At 40.4% G+C, this 22,352-nt stretch overlaps 1 protein-coding gene across 5 annotated transcripts in view; it reads right to left on the reverse strand.

The window, feature by feature from the left end:
* Positions 1 to 2,401: 2,401 nt before the first annotated feature.
* DYNC1I2 (dynein cytoplasmic 1 intermediate chain 2) overlaps positions 2,402 to 22,352 on the reverse strand; it is a 38,493-nt gene continuing 18,542 nt past the window's right edge. For all 5 annotated transcript variants that reach the window (XM_081167289.1, XM_081167291.1, XM_081167290.1 and 2 more), the window contains 11 exons: positions 12,432 to 12,521; positions 12,028 to 12,190; positions 11,837 to 11,936; positions 11,293 to 11,418; positions 10,523 to 10,669; positions 9,456 to 9,569; positions 8,506 to 8,639; positions 6,761 to 6,905; positions 5,522 to 5,662; positions 4,422 to 4,547; positions 2,402 to 3,178 (listed from right to left, as the gene is read on the reverse strand). In XM_081167289.1, the coding sequence (XP_081023415.1) occupies positions 3,065 to 3,178; positions 4,422 to 4,547; positions 5,522 to 5,662; positions 6,761 to 6,905; positions 8,506 to 8,639; positions 9,456 to 9,569; positions 10,523 to 10,669; positions 11,293 to 11,418; positions 11,837 to 11,936; positions 12,028 to 12,190; positions 12,432 to 12,521 (1,400 nt within the window). In that variant the 3' untranslated portion in view covers positions 2,402 to 3,064. The remainder of the gene's footprint in view (positions 3,179 to 4,421; positions 4,548 to 5,521; positions 5,663 to 6,760; positions 6,906 to 8,505; positions 8,640 to 9,455; positions 9,570 to 10,522; positions 10,670 to 11,292; positions 11,419 to 11,836; positions 11,937 to 12,027; positions 12,191 to 12,431; positions 12,522 to 22,352) is intronic.

Below are 22,352 nucleotides of genomic sequence, written 5' to 3' on the forward strand. Positions count from 1 at the left end.
TGACAGGGTTCTTTTTGTGTTCTAAGCTAAATTCCTCCGTAGGAAGCAAACGGATTAAGTTATCCTTTTGGACAACCTTGCTATAGTCTGCAAGACAGCAAGAGGTGAAGAAATGCAAAAAGATGAAAATGTTTGCTGGGGAGAAATGGTGCAAACTCCCTCCCCCAGCAACTGGTATTCAGGATACAGGCTTTGGTGGAGGAGGCAGAGCACAGCCTAGCTAGGAGCTAGGATAGCCCTCTCCTCCATGAATTTGCCTAATCCTCTTTTAAAACCATTTCATTTGGTGGCCATCGCTGCATCATGTGGGAGTGAGTTCCACAGTTTTAACTACTGTCATTTCTCCAAGAAGTCCCAACTGCTACACCCTTTCTGCATAGGGGAATCATTCCATCCCCTCAAACATGTTGGTTGCCCCTTTCTGAACCTTTTCCCAAATGTACGATATCCTTTTTTAGGTGAGGCGACCAGAGCCATACACATTACTATAATGCATTTGCACCAGAATGCCTTATAACAGCGTTATGATATGAGTTTTTCTCCCCAGTCTCTTTCCTAGCATGGGATTCACCTTTCACAGCTGCTGCACACTGAGTCGATGGCTTCATCCAGCTATCGGCTATAACCCCCAAGATCTCTTTCTGGCCCAACCCCACCAGTTCAGACTCCATGTGACCTTAAGATTTTTTTGCCCCAACACGCACTGCTTTCCACCGGTTTACACTGAATTGTATTTGCCATTTTACCAACCATTCACTCAGTTTGAAGAGGCCATTTGCAGCTCTTCACACGCCCTTTTTTGTTTTAATGACCCTGAACAATTAAGTACCATCAGCAAACCTGGCCCCTGTGACGTTAACATATGAGAGTGCTGGAGGTGAAATAGTTAAGCGGGTTACCCAATCAGGACCCAGGGGGGTGGAGTCAGAGGGACTATAAAACCAGCTCTGGGAGGGGCAAAGGGGGAGTTCGTTGGGAGTTGGGTGGTTGGTTGGAGTGGGAGTGAATTGAGATAGTCTGTGGGTAGGTTGAGTTAGTGTAGCGAAATAAGCTGAGTCAGGAACAGTTAGGAGCTAGGAAAACAAGTAAAAATCTGAGAGGTGGTTTAGTGAGTGAGAGCAGGTAACGGAAGTTATAGGTCTGGATAGGCACCCCATGGTTGTAATTGAGCAATACCGTTTATGAAACCACACGGTTGTTAAACTGCAATAAATAAACAGAAGTTTATGTTCCGATTTAACCCTGACTGGACTTGGTATTGTACCAGGTAGGGCCTGGGTGGTGGCAGCGAGAAATAAAGTGGTGGCACAGGGATCAATAGACGGTGAAACGTCCGGGGATCCTGTGTGATCGCCACAGCCCCTTCACAGCTCACCCCTACCTCTAGATCATTTATGTATAAGTTTAAAAGCACAGGTCCCAATACCAATCCTTGAGGAACACTACTTTCTATATATCTCTGTTCGAGATTAGTAAGCTGTCAATTTACTAATATTATCTACTTCCTGCTACTTAACCAACTCCTCATCCACAAAAGGACCTCTCCTTTTATTACATGACTGCTAAGCTCACTCAGGAAGTACCTTGTCAAAAGCTTTTTTAAAGTCCAAGTACACTGTCAATCAGATCCCCTCCACCCATGCTTGTTGACAGTCAAAGCACTCTCAACAGGTTAGAGAGACAGGATTTGTCCTAGTAGAAGTCATGCTGGCTCTGTTGCAGCAAGGCTTGTTCCTCTATAAAATAGGAGAAAAAGTAGTGATCATTATTCTCCAGTAATCATACAGCCTTTAATGTAATGTCACAATAGAAAGATCACCTCTTTGGTAGAATAACCAAGAATTTAATATCAGAATTGGTAATTGGATTTTCTGAGTAGTATTCATCAGTAGAAACCCCATGCTTTTTTTTACCTATGGGAGTAAAAAGTCAACTAAAAATAATAATCCAGAATCCTTAAAAAATAGCTTCAAGCCTATAGGCAGATATTTCAGAAACAATTAAAAATGCATATCTTATTGTTGCATAGGAAAGAAACTGATGTGCAAAAAATACATCAAATAATGTGGAACTTTACACTGATCTTATGTGATGGTAAGATAATACCGCACCTACTACATAGTCCTAGAGAAAAAATGGGCAAGTTGCTTTTGAAAGTATGAATTGCCTCATGTGCACATTCTTTTTGCTTTAGTTTAAAGAACTGTTACATGAGCAATATCAAGTAAACTGAAGAATTACAAAATAAATCCCAAATCCATTTTTATTATAGGCACAAGATACTTTTTAAAAAAAGAAATGGAGTTTGTAAGTTAATTATTTTCCTGCAGCCCCTCACCCCTGCCCCTGCACAAACCTCTGAAAATGCAAACTGTTGAAAAACAAGTCTTTAAACAGATGCTTGTGAGAAAAGAGGCCATGTAATGTTTATTTATAAAGAATTCTTACTCTACTGCAGAAATGTAACAAACAAAAAAATCCAAAGTACTTAGCAGGTATTTTAGAAAGTTTCCATTACAAAAAAGGGTTTACAGATTTTTTTAGTCATATACATGACCTACCACTGTAGCCTGGAGCCTATTATATAATAATTAGGATAAAGGTTACTGTGAACAGATGCATGCACAAATCTAAGCCATTAAGAGTACTATAGCCATAACGCTTTCCCAGTGCCCCAGAGATTGATGTCCACAGCATAGCCTGTCAGTTTGACTTGGAAAAGCTCTTGTTCAGAAACTTACAGAACTTAAATTGCTCTGAAATAGTTATATGCCATTGAAAGTTGAACTTTAAATATTCAACGTGGTTAGTGTTTCAGTAGAACATACACCTTGCCAAGTCAGGGTAAATAATAAATTATATCTATCAGATTAAGGGTGGTGATTCAGAGATTAAAAAGCAACTTTGCAAGATCAATTTCACTGATCTTTATACACTTGTCGACTCCACAGTTTACTCCACATTTTAAATTTCAAGTTCAGCCGCATACTTAACACATGCTACTATTCTGAAGCCCTCTATAACCAATCCCCAAATTCACAGCGAGACCCCCCACTTCAACAACCTAGGAAGGGATTCGGGTCGCTGCCTCCTCTTCTGCATCAGCTCTGTTGGCATTAATTTCTGCTAAAGTTCGACCAAAACGTGTCCACTCATCATTTCGGGGAACCGCAATTTGCTGTGGAGAAATAGTTATATGGGAACATCAGTGGACGTATGAAAATTAAACTCATCAGCTTGAATCCAAAAGATTGTGAGCAGAAGATTCTCTGCTCCCTTGTTCAAGCACTAGACTTTTCATAGCTCAGCACCTGAATGCAACAGGGGTTCTATTAAAGTGTGAGCAACATGGTGAAAAAGGAAAATATAGGCTGTAGCTTATTAACCGCAGCGGGCTGTAGAATGGTCTTAAGAAATTGTACAAATGAAGGAATTTCTCTGGAGTTGGGGTCACACTTCTAATCCAACACTCTTCTGCTCGGTCAGAAATAACCTGTGTAGCAGCACTAAGAACTATCTGCTAGGATCAGGGTTGGAGAACTGGATCCGACCACTGGGCCAAATCTTTACACCCCCCACTTCTTGCAGGCCAATTTGACAAGGCCACCCACCAATCACCTGTTACAGTGGCATCAAGTGGCCTTTTGCCTTCATGTTTGAAATCAAACCATGCAGGCAAATGCACAACTGCAAAAACTCTCTGCAAAACCCAAACATCAGCTGACGGCAGATCTTGTGAGAAGCTCTAAAAGGGCTTTGCAAAACTCATCAATCATCTGATAATTGGGTCTTTTAATGCCCTTTGCAAAGGGCAGTGCTTGCAAATGCCTTCTGGCTGAGCAGGGTCTTTGCCTGCCCTACACTTGATATCAGATGTAGAGGGGGGGGCGTGGCATGGCCAAAATAGCCTTGGGGCCCCAATGGGAAAGCCTGCAGGGCAAGTCCAAGGGGTTGTCCACACCTGTGCTAGTGGAAGGGCATCCTTGGACTCAAGCCATTGTGCTACCCTGATTCACAAGAGCACCAGCTTGTCCAAACCTTTGGCCTACTGATTATTGCCATCTGGCCCTCCACCAAACAACTGCCTAACCCCAAAGGGAAGTATGGATGAGCAGCCCTCCCTGGCAATAGGGACTGGCGAAAGACCGTTGGGGTGAGGGGCTGAAGTCCCCCCACCCCGTAACAAAACTAGACACACCCGGAATTCTTACTACATAAAACTACATCCATTTAAATAAAAAATATTTTAATTGCTGAAATCTTAACGCTGTATCTTTGTATGCATAAACTTAAATACACACTGACATCTGCAGTGAAAGAGCTATGGACACCCAACCCAAATAAGTGCCTTTTATTATTGGACTTAAGTAAAATAATGTAAGACATCATTTTTACTTTGGAAGCACTTGGAAGTTACCTACCTCTCCCACATCGTAAATTATTATTTGTCCTTCTGAATCTCCGACAGCAATCTCACGTCCTGAATTTGTCCATCGCACGCGGTTTAGGGCAGGATTACCTTCCACAGTAATGCTTGCTGTTGGCACCTATACCAGTTTTAAAAACATACCATGTTTCAACTGGACTTATAGTATCTTTCAAACTTTCTTAACCTTCATCACAAATATTAAGATGGCAATACAGACACTGAAGTGTGCCGGCTGTTCCTTATGCCGCAGGAACAAAATACTGTATGAAGGAACACATTATACCTTTCAAAAGTTTAAAATTTACGTGATGCAGATGTGAACATTCAGAAGAGGAATGTTGGTAATGATAGGAATTAGAGCTCCAAGCCTTTAAAGATGACAGTTCCAACTTACTGTGTCCCTCCTCCTTTGGATAAAACCTTGTCTATGTGTGTTGAATGTGAAGTACATGGGCAAAAATTACTTTAGTACAGCCAATCATCACCTATACATCAGTTAAGTGTGGTGGGTTCCCCGCACAAAAGTAATATTAAAGCAGTACTTAAAGCACTCAATGGCAGCATCATGTTTGGGTTTTGTACTGTGCCCAACACAGTCTTGGTGCTACATTATTATGCTGTTGTAAGAGCACTAACAAATCAGTGGGTAGATTCATGAAGCTGTAGTGAGAGGTTTTTCAACCGTCTTATGGTGTCATGATGAGCGATGCACAAAGAACCTGTCTTCACTCAGGAGATAAGATACCTGGGAGTCCAATAAATGCAAGAAGCTGATCTTAGCCAACGTCCCAGCAAGTGCAAATAAGAGATGGCACATCAATTTAAGTGCATTCCTTTTCTTGTTATTTACAGTGGTCTCTGACCTCACAGAATATGGGCCCACTGTACTCCAAGTGCGGTGGCCAAGGGAAAGGAATCTGCATACACTGGGCAGGATTCTCCTAACCAGTCTTGTAAATAGGATGGGAAGGCAAAAGAACTTTAAAATGTATGTACAAAAGATGGGCTGCAGTTACTAAAAAATCACAAGTTTGTTTTAAGGCTGGTAAACTTATTTTCAGATTTGGAATACCCAATATAATCTGACCCTACCTCAGTATCGTTGTTGAGATTCCATAGGTCAAGCCTTCCCATTCCATCCACACAGGCAAAGAGGGCAGGGTGGGTGGGTGACCACATCACATCGTAAACATAGTCTGAGTTGTCTTCAAATGAGTACAGAGGCTTGTTGTTCTGAAGGAAAAGAAAAACACACAAATTGATGTATTTCACGATTCAGGAAACAAAAGCTAGCAAGGTAAATAAGACCAAGTACCGTATTTTTCCATGTCTAAGACTAGGTCGTCCCCCCTAAAAAATAATGTCCAAAATTTGGGGGCGTCTTATACGCGGGGGCCATCTGCCCCCATTTTCTTAAATTGGAGTCCCCAAAAATAGGGGGCATCTTATACATGGGGGCATCTTATAGGTGGAAAAATATGGTATATAAACATCTCTCATCCACATTGTCGGCAACTAATGTAGCAGTGTGATTAATTTTGAACAAAGCAAGGAAAAGGTTCGCCAGAGAACCTCTTCCCACAAAAAATAATAAATCTTGTGGCCAAGTAAAATGAAAACAACCTCAGTTTTACCTCTGCAAATATTGCCGTCAGGTAAAAAGAACGTAGTCTAACATAGGACTTTAAACCCTTCAGTTTTATTTTATTTGGTGATACCATTTGACATAAAGCAGACTGGATCCATTTCTAAGCAACCTCAGATTTCTGTGAAGCTAGCATCTATCAGTGTTACAAAGATTGTAATTCTCAAATGTTAAGGTCTAACTGCAACTTACTGCTGATAATAGGATTATATGAACTGTGTGCTTCTGAAACTGCAATGTAATATAATTTAGTATTTTCTTGCTTTGCACATTTTCATCTTTGCTTAATTATATATATATATATATATATATATATATAAAATATATATAATATATATATGCACAGTATTTGATGATGAGAAATATGACATGCCAAAGTTCAGCAGAGCCATGGAGGACCTCAGCAAGAGGTTGTAGGAGATGGTGGGAAGATCCATGTTCATATGAATTACCTCAGCCCAATATGAACAAGGTATTTTTTTTTTAAAGGATGAATGAATTTATGTCTAAATGTATTACAGGAGAGATACTGAAAACAGATATTCCTATCACCATTGTCAACAGAACTAATGCGGTCCCACATTACTGTTTACATGATGGTTGCCTATATAGGCCAACAGATGGGACTGTGGCTTACATTGTTTCCTCAATAAATTGGGACAATTAGACGTCTCAAGTTCAGATACCTTAGTAGTCCAAAGCTTTACAGTCCAGTCAAAAGAAGAAGTGACAAAAAGATGGGAAAAGTCTACAGGTCCAACCGCTGCATGGCAATTGATCCCTGTGATAGGTCCTTGGTGACCTTCAAACATCTCGCTGATTCCAGCTTTGCTGTTGCAAGAGACACACACACACACAGGAATGAATTTTCTTACGAACAAGAACAACAAAATCGTAAATAATTTGAGATACATTTTTTTAAATAATAGGGTAGGAACTTAATGAACATATGCTTACCCAATAGATGTTTGCCCCTTCAAAATCAATACACTGGAATCTCAGTTTTCGAGCGTCTCGAAAGTCAAACGTTTTGGCTTTCGAACTCCAAAAACCTGGAAGTAACTGCTTTGCTTTTTGAACGATTTTCGGAAGCCGACCGTGCCACGAGGCTTCCATTTTGTGTTTCCCTATTGCATCAAGGCTTCCGCTTTCAGTTTTCAAACATTTCAGAAGTTGAACGGTCTCCCGGAACGGATTACGTTCGAAAACCAAACCGAGGTTCCACTGTACACTACTAATATTCATAAGAACACAGGAAGAGCACAAGAGCATTCTCCCTTCCTGTGGCTTCCACCAATTGGCCTTCAGAAGGATACTGCCTTCAATGGTGAAGGCAGCGCACAGCCATCATGCTCAGTAGTCACTGACAGCCTTCTCCATGAATATGTCTAATTCTCTTTTAAAGCCATTCGAGTTGCTGGCCATCAACTGCCCTCTGCGGGAGAGAGTTCTATAGTTTAACTACGCACTGTGTGAAGAAGCACTTTCTTTTATCTGCCCCGAATCTTTCAACATTCAGCTTCATTGAATGCCCACATGGTCTAATCTACTTGTCTACTTGTCTATCTACTTTCTCTGTGCCCTGCAAAATTTCAAAAACTTCTTTCATGTCACCTCTGACTTGCCTTTTCTCGAAATAAAAAAACCCCAAAGGCTGCAATTTTTCCTCATAGTGGCGTTGCAGAAGTGCCCCTGAATATAGCTACATACCTCAGAATTTTAAAATCACGTATTAAATAAACCTTGGGGAAATATGCTACCTCAAGATACAAAACAGTGCTTAAGAAGTGCTATGCCATCTGATTAATTCTCTCACAGAAAGTAAATATATTGGGCCACAAAAATGAAGACGTTGCCGTGCACAAAACTTTCAGAAATATGCACGTGTTCCTGGGCCAATTTTCAGTCTGAAACCAGGGCATTCCCAATAGTATCAATATTGATTAAATGGAAGAACCACCAATTTTGGTTAGCTTTAACCCAAAGTGCTATAAAGGAAGGGCTGGTGTGTGTCTGAGCTGAGACTGGGGCCTCAATTTCATTTAAGAAAGCAATTGATAAGATACAGCCAGACAATTTCAAAACAGATTGAACAGCAGGAGACATGCTACCCAATTTAAGATTGGTGCGTGATACTACTGTACAATTATCTACAGAAGTGAGGGTCTGGGATGTTGTGCCATGATTCAAATGACCAGAATGATGGCTAAACTTCATCTCCCATTACATAATTCTAAAGCCATTTTATCCAGAATAAGGGAAATATTTATGCCAATAAGAGGCTTTCTGGAACGTGAAAGAATACCCTGCATTCTTTATACACAGTTGCCCATATAACTGTTGGGGAACTACCTCAAACCTGCTTTATCTTACAGAACATAATAAGAAGGGCCGTCATCCTTTAAAAACAGGGGTCCCAGTTTCTATTCACCTGCCATGGCGACATGCTGTGTACACAGAGCCTTCCTCACTTCCAACGACAAAGTTGTTGACATCACCAACAGGGAAAGACATACAAGTGACAGCTACAGCCTTGGATTGCTTGTGAACTAGCTCCATGCTATCCTGGGGAGAAAAATATCACATACAAATCTTTCCGGTTTGCTGAGAACTTTCTGCCAAGAATCAAGTAGGATTTTTGATACTAGTTTCCAAAGAAACATTTTTTTGAATCTTGCTGCATTCTTATTCTCACGTTTAAAGCATCTGATACAATAAAAATGCACGAACTGCATAAAAACAGCATGGCCCTGTTTTCTCAGAACGTCCTGGAGGACCTAAGATCTACACTTAGAATCATAGAGTTGGAAGGGCTCCTGAGGGTCATCTAGTCCAACCCCTTGCAACACAGGAATCCTGCCCACAGCCATCCTTGGCTTAACATGCGAATTATATAAATTGTGCCCTTTCCACATGGCTACCTATGCTATAAATTTATATCCCACTTTTACAAGGAATCCAAGGAGTGCGGCACGCATGGATCTGATCCTCATTACTGACCTGCAAGATACCATGAAATTATCATTTGCAATTAAGAAGTCAAGCATTTGACTCCGCAAAACAGGCTGGAGGGGTGTCGTGAGGCACGCGAGGAAAAGCAAACCAAATTTTAAAACGAAGTGCAAACTACAAAATATATAGACAGAGCCAACCAAAATGTTTTGTTCACCAAGCAAGACGAAGGTAATTGCTAACAGGAGAAAAAGTCCCTTGGTGACACTGTCATGGTGCAGTAAAAACAGAGCTGAACGTGCACCTTGCGAATGGGAGAAGCCAATCCCATCAAAATGCTAATGTTCTAAAATTATTTTCTGCACATGCACAGAACTCTGGTGTGAGACTGCACACGGATCACATAGAAGCAGCGTTTGATTATTTTACCTGTGGTTGTGAAAGCATATCCAGACTCCACGAGCAGATTTTTCCATCAGTCGAGATGCTGATAAGGTTATGGGCATTCTGAGTCCCCACCACATTCACACAATACACAGGATGCTAAAGCAGAAGTGGGCGACATAGATTAGCAATGTTTCGTCAGGGTAATTTACAGACAACTTAGTGCAAGTGCAAATTTTAGCTTTTAAAGTGACATTTAAGTTGAGAAGATAGGCAAGATTATCTGGGTAGCTAGCTCACTGTTTTCCACAGATGCTCCCCAACAGGGGTTTGAGTTTTGTGTGCAAGGTGCCTAGCCCTTCGGTAGCATTACAAATTTAGTTGAAAGCACAAACGGTGCTGTCAAGAGTTTATTTCTCAACTATGCCATTTATTGGGGCAGTGGGGTAGAGGGAAGAGTGGCAAACAAAAGCTGTGATGAAGAAGGGACTGAGCATTGGTTAAAATGCAACTAAAGGAGATGGGGGGGCATTGAAAGGAGTTGCTACAAGTCCTTAAAAAGTATTATATACTTTATCAATGGTCACAAAGCACAGAGCATAGCTAAGTGAGCTGCTTGGTCAGACAGGCTGTGTTGAAAGCATAATTAGTAACTTCTATAGCTCAATGTTTTCCTAGTAGAACTAATATGCCTCTGAATATGGATGTGGGTACAAATGGACAGTTACAGATACGACGTCATGTCTAATACTGATAAATGTAGAGAGCACTTGGAAGCTGGAGAAAGGACACGTGGATAAGTGGGAATACTTTCGGGCTGAGCAATATTAAGTGGTGGATTGCCTCTGGGGGATAAAGGGTAGCTGAATTGGTATCTGATTATCTGAAGAATTTAATAAACACAAGCACGTGAAGACCTAACTTAAAAAAAAAAGGTTTCTAATATAAGAGCCTTACGTAGAATATTTTTTAACATAGAATGCTGCAAAAACCGAATGCCTATTGTTTGCAGCCTTCAAAACATAGTAACAGATTATCACTACTGATCCTACATTAATGGGTTAATTTGAGAATAAGGAAGTAATGGGGGGGGGTGATATTCCACTCCCTACCGTGTGAGCAGCAGCTGAAAGGGGAGTTCTCTGAACTGGTGTTCGCTTATTGCTGCGATTATCCCATAGCACAATTTGTCCTGAGTATGTGCCACCAACCACCAAATTTGGATGAAATTTTGCAAAGGTAGCCGACATCACAGCTGACTGTAAGGGCAAAAGAAAAAAGAAAAGTAAATGCTTTTTTAATATTTCAATTGTTACTGAAACCTTTAGAATGATGTTACAATATCGCATTACATTTTAGCAATGGTTTGTGAAGTTTCAGAATAGTGAGATTTTGAAAAACACAATAGCAAACTAGACTAGTACATTTTTAACTTTCCACCAACCCATTTTATAAAAACTGGATCTCAGTTTTTCCGCCTGAAAACATGTGTTTTAACTTAGCTTGCTTTAAATCCTCAGGCTACGAACATTTTTATTCAGAGGTCTCGGGTCTCGCCGCACATTTTAAGACCACAATTCTTAAAACATCTCCTTGCATTTGACACACAAAAGAAGCTTCCTTTTATGCAATCAGAATAAGAAATACAGAACTGCAGCACACTTAAATAATCCAAATGGTGTTAGAAAGGCTGCTTGCTATAGACGAACCTTTAAAAAGGATTAATGGATTCCTCAGATGTTGACATGTATTTGCAAACACAAGCGGTTTAAAGTTCATGCCTGCCCAATGAAATCATTATGCTGACAAGTAGAAGAAGGCTCATGTCCACATTCATTAACATAAAATTCTTAGTCTGGCTAGGCAGGAACTCACATCATACCTGGCAATGAAAGACATACTCTGGAGTTGTTTTTTTGTATTTCATGTTCCACACAAGGGCCACCCCATCAGGTTCATGAGGAGCATCTTCATTGTTGTTGTAAGAGGCTACCAGCAACTCTGGATACTGGATTCAAAAAGTAATTGAGAACAAAAGGGAAGATTGTTGCTTACAGAGGTAAGATCAGCCAACTTAAATTATCATATGATTTAAAATTAAGCTACTAAGGTCAACCTTGTTAATTAGACAGCTACAGCTAGAATAGCAATTTCAAAATTAAACCAACAATTCAGAACCAGTAGACACAGAAGAGTTGTCTTCTATTTTGATATATGCAGACTGCTCAGTTTTGCAACTCACACACTTCTATGTTATTCCTTTGTGATGCCTTCTGCACATTATTATTCTTTCTTCTCTTTCTTTTTGCGCAATGAATTAAGCAACTTTGCATTAAATATGATGACACTGCAACTGCAGGTAAATGAGAATAGCGTCTGCTAAAGGGTTTCTAGAAGAATGGTTTTTAATGAAGTGTAATTGTTACCTGAGATGACCAGTCCAAACAACTAACAACACGATGCTTTGACCAACGCTCATCAAAAAATTGTCTGTTTAGGGACAGTTTAGCACCTGCCTGAATTTCTCTGCATGAACAATTGAAGAGGGCACAATTAGGATCACTTTCAGTAAGATTAAAACAAACTTAGCAACACATTTGTAAGATTCCCATATTACCCTTCTTTCTCTTCCAGGTCTCGCCCACTGTAGTCAAAGAAAATGTTAATTTGCTCAGAAAGAGCTCTTTCCACAATTCTTGTTGACTGGTCGAAGAAGCTCAAAAATTCTTCAGAATGCAAAATTTGTTGCTTTTCCTCTTCTGTCAGTTCATGAGGGGCAACTGGGGGAAACAGATTTAGAGCTTTATTTTTAGATGTCAGACTACAAATAAAATCATTCTAATCTTTAAAATAAGAGTGTATGTTGAGATTTTAAAAACAATTATTTAAGTTCTGTACATTAAAAAAAATCTTCACACACTGTATTTATATTATTATATAAACCTTCTTTATAATTCAGCACCTATTAAAGGGAGACACTAAGTTGAGCAATAGTTTAAATGTGTTATGATACATTTGTACCTTCCTCCTCCTCCTCTTTTTTCAATGTTTTTTCTTCTTCAGGCTCAACTGGTGGTTTTTGTACCACTGCATCATCTTCATCTTCTTCATCTGAAAAGAGCAAGGTTGTCAACATTCTGACCACTGTGCAATGCTATGTCAGGCAAAACAGTTTTGTGTATATATTATATATTCTGCCTAAAGCAGCTTTTTTGCTAGAATGCAATAGTTTAATTCGGGAATTGCACTTATTAAAGGAGATGACAGTAAGCTGGACATACCACAATTTTCACAACAAATTCACAAAACGTAAGCCTGTGCAATCTACAGTAAAACCTCCAAGAAACTATTCAGAGATTTCAATTTTGAATTCCTAACCTCTACCCAGCATTTGTCATTCAAGACAGCATATGCAACCACAGTTTTATGTAATGTGCTGACATATTAATGCTGCTGAATAAAGAAATCAAGTGTCTTAAATAGCCCACAGAGTCGCTGCTTCCTTGTGATATGGAACCATCAGTGTCTAATGGTTTTTTCATACAGGAAAGATGGCTTACATTAGTTTTCAGGATGCTAGTCGGAGAAGCAAATTTTCCTAAAGATAATAGCACAGACAGATTACATTTTATTTTCTGTCATTCCAAATGCAAGCCTCATTATCCTTATCATGTTTGCCAATGAGAATTTAAAAAGCAAAATGTGTTGTTCCTTAATTGCAACAAATAACGTGCTGCTGATGTTCTGGAATAGTGAGAAGGCTGCTTTTTACTTTCTTTCTTTTTTGCATTACTAGGTTTTCACCTTTGAAATAGAACACCCTAAAACACAACTTTTAAAATTGCAAGTGTTACAGCATATACATTGCAACTGCCTTTTCCTTCTCTGTTTCCAGGGGTAAGTTTCTCAAAAGACTTTTTTTCTTTTCTTTTTGGGTTAAACAACTATGTCATCTGTCTGCAAGAGAAAGGCAGCAGGAGCCTGCAGCACGCCTCGTCACAAGTAATGAGGCAGGATTCAACAGGGACGTGTTTGTTGCAGCCATCCCTGTGACCCATGTTCAAAGTCACCTATGGGGGATAAAAAAAAACCTAAGACTGGTCAAGAGATGGGAACCAGCTGCCAAGCTCTGGTCCCAGCAGCCAGGCCAGCTGACTAGACAGCAGCAACCAGATGGTACTGCTGGGATTGTCTCTCCCTGCTCTGAGGTGGCAATGGGATGGCACAGCATTTTTCTGCCTGACTGCTTCCAATCATGTTTTTTCTCCAATGGCAAGCCTGTGCAATTACTAGCTCTCCAGGAGGTCTGCAGACAAGCCTTTACCCTGCAAACATAATACAGCTTGTAGGGCCTACCAGCTGCCAAACCACACACATAGTGATAGGCTGAAGCAAGATCTAGGAGAGGAAAAAAACCTTCCCAACTCCATAGTTTAGGCAATAAAAATATATCCATACCTGAAGGAACAAATGCTTTAAATGACACTATATAACACACAATAATACAAACTCCAACTTAATCAAAATGATAATGACGTATGCCAATCCCACATTATATGAAATTGAGCGATTTTTACGTTCTGACAAGTTTACAGACCTAGGATAAATGGCATGAATGATTTCAATATATGCTCATACTTCTGAACCAAATGGTGAAGGTTAAAATCTTTCCTTTCAAGGGCCTCAATCAGCCACAAAGGAAAACAGTAATCACTGTCTTTTCAGCCAGCCCAACCGCATTTGTCAGCCCTTTCTCCGTCAATGCAGCCAGAGCAATCAACCTGCCAAACATTCAGAATGGAAAAACAATCTGAAAATACAGGGTATAATGCACCTGCCAGTGAAAATGGCCATTTCAAGAAAAGCTAGTGATCTCAGTGACCCTGCTGAGGAGGCGGTGGTGCAAAGGGGAAAGAACGCGTAAAAGAATTCTTAGTGATCTCCACTCTCTTGCACATTGACATTTCCTTACAAAGCATGCCAATTACAGCTTTTGTGCTACTTAAAAAAAATGAAAGCTTTTCTGGGCAAAATAATCACACAGAGAAACAGAAAGACACTGCTCCTTTTAAGATGAATTTGTACATACAATGGACTATTAATCAGAAAACTGGATAACTGAGCGATTCTATGCCGTGTGCCTCAAACAAGATTTCTCCCCAAGAACTGGTGTAGGGAAAATTGATAAATGCTTAATTTTCATTTAATAGATGAAGCACTGCAAATAGCAAATTACAAGACAATGATTGGATTAAATAATTTGGTTGAATTAAGCATGGATTTTTTCCTTTGCATGCAGACTTGCTGCGGCAAACAATGCCACTGAGACTACAACGCATGCATTCCCCTCACCCTTTTCTAAGTTGTTTCAAGATTTAATGCCATAAAACTAAAATTAAACTCCAGCCTCCCAGCTTTGTCATAGCACTCTGATTCTAAGTACCATTTTCAGTGACAGAAGTCAAATCCTTGTTAAATGCAAATGGTCAGCCCTTTAGTGCCTAAGTGACCTCATCCTTTACAAATATTACAGAGAAGAGATCTTGTCGCCAGTTGCCCCTCCCTTTTCACATTTTCAGCGTAGATGGCACATATTATGCAAACAAGATCCAAACTCATTCTCACGTAATACTCCACATTTGCTGTCAGTCTCCAGGAATTACTATTGCTGCATTCCAACGCTAGATATGTTATAACAGCAATTACTTAAATATACATTAGATGCACTGGAGCAGTTTCTCATCTCCAGTTAAGACACCGTATTTTTAGATGTACGTATGTGCCACCATATAGATGACAGGGAACTTTCACCCTATTATGGTCACATTAGATTACTTAATAGCATACTGGCAGTGGAATCAAACCAACCACAGTGTAGCCAGAAGACAGTTTTCCCTTAACCTAGTTTTTATTAACACTCATATGAAACAAAATAGAAACAGAAATATTACTTCACTTCAATCTGCTATCTACATACAACTCATTCCGTAATTCCACCATTGCAGCGTAAAAGGATTGATTTCAATTATTCCTTCTGCTGGTCTACAAGTTTTAGCTGACTTTAGCATCTAGTAACGAATTTCTGGTTGCCATGAATGCCCTCCCCAACTTGGGGATAAAACTCTCCCTGGCGTTGTACTAAGCCTCAGGCACTTGGAAGCAGTACCGGCTGTTTTCCAAGTGCCTCTGAAACTCAACATGATGTCAGAGATGACCCCTCTGTCCATTTTTCAACACGGTGAAATATATCCTTGTGTGTGGTACAATGGGGACCACATTTTAAACTCCCCACTGCCTCTCCTTTGCTCCCTATAATCAGTTAAATTGCCAAATTGAGTTGTCTTCTCCTGTACAGCACTGCGAAATGCAGACCAAGGATGGAGAACCTGTGGTCCTCCAGATGTGCTGGACTACAACTCCCATCACCCCTGCCATTAGCCAAATCATAGAACTTAGAGTCTAACAACAGGTCCCTCATACCTGATACACCTAAGCATAGCTCAGTTGGTGGAGCAGGAACTTCTTAATCTCAGGGTTGGGAGACCCACGTTGGGCAAAATATTCCTCCACTGAAGGGACTGGACTAGATGACCCTTGTGGTCCCTTCCAGCTCTACAGTTCTATGATTCCATCAAAAAAAATTCCCCTTTGATGAAAAGTCTAGTTCACACCCCAGGTTTCTCTTGCCTTGACTACTGCAACCCTGTCCTCTCTGGCTTTCCATTATTGCGCTTCAGCTGTCTCAACTCTATCCAGGAGTCTACTGCCAAAGTAATTCACCTCTTCCATTACCTCCTCAAATTCCCACATCAGCTTCCTGCCATCTTCCGCATCCAACACAAATTACTAACTTTCAAAGCAAACAGGCCCGCCAACAAATAGTAAAGGGCAAAATGCAAGCAATGATAAAACAGCCACACATATCCTGTAATTCTCTGACTCCTGTGAGTTGGGTCACTATTATTTTCCATTTGGGCTGATGGCAAAATGAGTCTGACAGCATACTTCAAGGATCACCTGCTCTTGCATGAACCTGCTCCATATCCCTCTGATATCTGAAGTTAGGTAGGTAGCAATGGGAGAGGAGGCCTTTTCAACTGGGGAACCTTTCCAAGGCAGGCTCGGGCGCTGTCTTTACAACCCTTTCTGCACCTGCTGAAAAGTTATTTGCCAAAGAATTTTATGTTGTCTGCCCTTCTTTTCCACTGGACTTTTAACTCCTACAACTTGTGATTGTTATTTTCTTATATTTACTGCATTTTATGTCCAATGCTGTATTCCACTTTGCAAGCTAAGACTGAAGTTGTTGTTGTTGTTTTAGTCGTTTAGTCGTGTCCGACTCTTTGTGACCCCCTGGACCAGAGCACGCCAGGCACTCCTGTCTTCCACTGCCTCCTGCAGTTTGGTCAGACTCATGCTTGTAGCTTCGAGAACACTGTCCAACCATCTCGTCCTCTGTCGTCCCCTTCTCCTTCTGCCCTCCATCTTTCCCAACATCAGGGTCTTTTCCAGGGAGTCTTCTCTTCTCATGAGGTGGCCAAAGTATTGGAGCCTCAGCTTCAGGATCTGTCCTTCCAGTGAGCACTCAGGGCTGATTTCCTTCAGAATGGAGAGGTTTGATCTTCTTGCAGTCCATGGGACTCTCAAGAGTCTCCTCCAGCACCATAATTCAAAAGCATCAATTCTTCAGTGATCAGCCTTCTTGATGGTCCAGCTCTCACTTCCATACATCACTACTGGGAAAACCATGGCTTTAACTATATGGACCTTTGTTGGCAGGGTGATGATGTCTCTGCTTTTTAAGATGCTGTCTAGGTTTGCCATCGCCTTTCTCCCAAGGAGCAGGCGTCTTTTAATTTCACGACTGCTGTCACCATCTGCAGTGATCATGGAGCCCAAGAAAGTAAAATCTCTCACTGCCTCCATTTCTTCCCCTTCTATTTGCCAGGAGGTGATGGGCCCAGTGGCCATGATCTTCGTTTTTTTTGATGTTGAGCTTCAGAAGACTGAAGAGTGGCTAATAAATGTTTTAGAAAGTAGTAATAAACAATGTTTTTAAACAAAAAACAGGCAATCCATAGTATTCTGTTGATCTGCCCGCATCTTACAAAACACCCGTGCCTACTGCCTTTGCTTCTCCATCTCTGCCATGCATGGTCATCCAAATGTCACTGGTCCATTAAACAAGCTTGCCTTCTCTCTTGGTACTCTTTCTGTCTATAACATCTGTGTAACAGCACACATCCCCCTTCCTTCAACCTTTGCCTCAAAAAACCTTTGGTGAAGGTTTTTGATCAACCTTTAGCTTTAAATTCCTGCTAAAACTAAGCTTAAATACGTGTACATGAGCACATGTCCTCCCACCCTCATTCATTCTTACATCTCCTCCCCTCTTGTTGAATTTTAGATTGTAGGCACCTCGGGTATAAGAACTGCTTTTCTGTTTGTTACTCCATAAAGCAGTGAACACACTGATGGCAAAAATAAAACCACCATATTGTGAACAGGTTATGCCAACAGACCCAAAGCTGTACAACCAAACTATTTCTTCTCACTAACATACATTCCCCCAAAAGCATATTATCTGGGAAGGCAATCTCGTAATGACCAAGGCTTGCCACCTCTCTTTAACATCCAATGTATTAGCTGCTGCAAATATAGTAGTACAGTATGATAGCCCAGTTTGCCTGACACATTAAGCAAGGGGTAGCTAAAGTGCCCTCCAGAAGTTGTGGACTATAACTCCCATTAGCACTTGCCAGCATGACAAAGAGTCAGGCACCATGGGAATTGGAGTCCAAAATACCTGGATGTTACCATGTTGGCTATTCCACATTCTTTTCTGGTTGGCATCGGTCTATCTCAAGAGACAATGGAGTGCGCTTCTGGAGGTGAAGTCAAACTGCTGGAGAATCACAGCGCCTGCTGTGGCTGCAGAGACCAGTAACTTGTATGTGCTGCATCCTGCGTTATTTTTGCTGTGTTAGCAGCACCGTAGTCACCTCTCTGGGGTGCAAGCCTGGACAGCGTACATTGAGGTCCTGCCCAGAAAACAAGACCTCTCGGCATCACTGATGTGGTCCAAAGGAAAGCAGAGCAGTATGTTGGCACCAGCTTGGCTGCAGGAGTTGCCGGAAGGTGGCATACAAGATGCCAGCGGTAAACAATCATTTAAAAGGGGTGGCTATCCTGGGTGCTGCCCCACATGCTGCTGGGCTACAACTCCACAATACCTGACCATTAGTTAAGCTGTCTGGAGCCAATAAGGAGTTTTAGTCCACAACATCTGAAGGGCCACAGGCTAGCTAGTGCAGGCTGCTCAGAAGCTCTTAATGCACCAGAGTCTAGAATGTCATGTTATCTGAACCTGGGCTCATTCTTCTTCCAAGCAAACCACGAACAGTAGGGTTAGTTTGAGGAGAAAGGGTGAACTAGGATGTTGCTCATTTATATGAATTATCGGTCATTTTAAACTATGGCTTAATGTGACATGCAAACTAGGTCAGTGTATGAATTAAAGTATGACTGCACTAAATAGAGTAGACCATTCTTCATCTACTAGATGACAAGGGTAGCTGTACTCATTCTGGATTTTGTTCAAGTCGAATTCTTGAGTTCCTATTTCCAGCCTCACTTCTTTTGTTATTTTAGCCTATTTATTATTCCCTATCTAGGATTATTTCACATTCTTTTAAACCTTTCACTAAAAACTTTTAATAGCCACATAAGAACATAACAATGAGAAATCAAATCATTGTCAAATCATTTTATTGATGAATATTCATTACACTATGCTAAGTGGTTAATACTGTGTTTTTCCCTTGACAGAGGATCTAAGGTTATAAGGCAAGCATTAAATATGTGTAAAAGTAGTAGTTACTTCTTAAAATGCCAAATCCCTTGTCAATGAATGGTAAATTCAAGTTTAATGAACCAGTGAATTATTACTTTGCGTTAACATCAAAATTGTGATGTATTTTGGCGAGATGGAAAGAAAAGCAGGGCTGTAAATTAGACAGCACCCAGCAATAACACTCAAGAGTGAAGTTCCAGTTGCCTGTGTAATCTGTTGCTGCAGAGTAGGTTAATCAAAGTTAAATCATCTGTGAAATGGGTGGCTTTTGTTAAGCTGAAGGTGTCTTCAGATCACATTTGCCATCTGTATTTCATTTTATATTTTAGGCAGGTACGAAGTCAAAAATATCTCTTAAAAACAGTTCCACTTGGGAAGTGTTGTGCTGTTCAGATATTATTTTTATTACACAAGCATCTGGGAACCCACATATTGAATTCTTATAGCTAAGACATACAAAGTTTGACAATATCAAAACATGATTTTATTTTTTAAAACAGAAATAGCAATGGGGAACCTGCAGCCTTCCAGACAGTGATACAGAGACAGAGAGCGCATTATGGAATCCTGCAATGAAACAAACTCTATCCATTTCTGGCTCTTGTCCCTGCTACCAGATTAAAAAGCCCTTAACAGAAAAACATTCTCTGTCTCAGTGATGGTGAGAAAAGTTGTTGAATCTGAACTGTATTGCTTAATATGGATGTAAAGAGCAGCACAATTTGTCTTATTTTCTTTCTTCTCTCATTATTTTAGAAGTTCTGAACATCAAAGTACTGACAGTGACACCCATCAGTAACACTGTAAGGAAACAACTACAGGTTTTCATTCAACAGTATCTGACTCTTACTGATATAAGTGAATAACTGGCAGGCCATCTGAAGTCACTCTGTATTCCCCAAAGATAAACATCAACACCCAAATCTCTAGTGACTGTCGTAACCTGGACATGTATCCCTTATGTACTTTTCAGTTCAAAGCAAACAGCAGAAAGATGGATTGGGAGATCAACGTTATACTATACTGTATCTTGAGCTCACTTGACACTGTTCTACAACAGAACTTGGCACCGGCAATTAAGAGAAACAAGTATCTGCGCCACCTTTTATTCTCTCATTGCTTTGGAATTGTTTGCTCATATTCTGGGATTATTGAATCCTATTTCAAAAGCACATAGCTGGAAGAAGATACGCAAGTTTCGGTTAACACACAGTATTCTATCCAGAAATGTTATTTTACTGTGGGAGCACTCTAAGAAGAATTAGATGGACAGGCTGTGGTTAAGAACATAAGTATTGTCATACTGGGCTAGACCAATAGCCCATCTGCCCAACATTCTGTCTCCAACGGTGTCTAGAAATGGATGCTTGAGGATGTGTATAGAATAGAGCAATTATGGAGTGATTTCTCTCCAGTTGTTCATTTCTGGCATCCAACAGTCACAGACATACGAACACTGAGCATGAGATGATCACTAATGAACCTATCCTCCATGACTTTTCTAATCATTTTCAGATTCCAGAAAGAGATGGATCTTTACTTCTGTACCCAATTCTACAAGTTCCCCACACACTGGGCACGATGTGCATCTTAATGCACCGATGCTGCTTCCTAGGTTTTCTATGGAAGATAAAGAGAGAGAGAGTACCATGTCCTATCTGTAACCTCTAAGGGTGGACATTTGCACAATTTGTTTGTTTTTGCATGAAATTACAGCATGGCCAAGGTTCAATTTCATTTGTAATTCTGACTGAAAACTAGTTCAGCCAAACTCAACTTCATGAAAAAGAAAACGAACCATCACTCTTGGTATTCATATACTCAAGTCAGATCTGCTCACATGAGACAAGCAGAAGAAAATCATGGAATTAAACTGCACCCAATTAAGCAGATGTCTCAATGATGGAGAAAGCACATGACCTTATACCTCTAAATGAAAACTCTAGCAACAGAACCAAATGAAGTAAAAACTATATAAGTGTCTTCATTAATCAACATTTTCTACAGATGCAGTTTGAGCTAGTTTGTCTTCTTTTAAAGCTGAAATCCTAAGTATGTTTCCTTTCATTAAAACTCACTTTGTAAATTCTTTGAACTAAAAGACAGGGCATCAAAGACTGTGGATATACAGCAGAAACTTTTATTCCTTGAATTATATAGCCAAACAGACTAGCAAATACATTTTTGTCTGTTCCTCCGTTCCTCGTGTTGTCACAGCCATATAAGGCTTGAGCCAAAGTCATGTGCATGCACAGGCAAGGACCATATGAACTTCAAGAGTTTTTATACCTTCTAGGTTTTGCTGCAGCATTTCCCATTGCCAAAGAAGAAAGGCACTGTTCAATTTAGCATATGGCTTGCCCATTAGGCTCTCAGAGGCACTGTAACAGCATTAGAAACTGAGATATGAAAGCTAGGAGCTAAATGGCACCTTAAACTAGGTTATGGGCGTAACGTTTAGGTGTGCTTTTTTATAATAAGAATACAAAGCTGAAAAGGAATGAACTGCAGCGAAAATATTATGTTCATTTTTCACATGGTCTAGTCCTTCCCATGCCCACCCCCCCAATATTATTAAAAGGGTATCTTCTCCAGAGAGTAGCTGGAAAAAGTGAGGCAGAAAAAGGTCCTCCCTTTAATCTGAAATCTTAGACACAGTACTGCACCCACAGCTCAGAAACTGCTTGCGCTAATGAAATTCCCTGTCACAAAATGCGCCTAGAACAATGGGAGTTTCGAACACTGCACTGTAACAAGAGCTTCAGAAAAGTCACAGTGCCTGGCTCTCACTGTTACGTGTAAATGCCTTCTTTGCATTCGTTATCATAATTAGTTCCACTGTTTCCACCTTATGTAAAAGAAACAGAAAGTATTATTCATCTTTGAAGGATATATTTTAATTTGATAAAAGAGAACGTCGTTAAAATAAGTAGGGTCGGATCCAGATGTGTCCTCCACAATTGGAAGGGCTCATTCTGCTCATAGAAAACCAGGATCCAGTGGAGACTCCTTGCTGGAGCAAGATGGTGGATCAGTGATTTTCACCAAGTGCTCTTTCCTATTGCAGCCCCTCACACTGTTCTTGAAAG

The sequence above is a fragment of the Podarcis bocagei genome, assembly GCF_964188305.1.
Source record: "Podarcis bocagei genome assembly, chromosome: 1".
In the NCBI taxonomy this organism is placed as follows: Eukaryota; Metazoa; Chordata; class Lepidosauria; order Squamata; family Lacertidae; genus Podarcis; species Podarcis bocagei.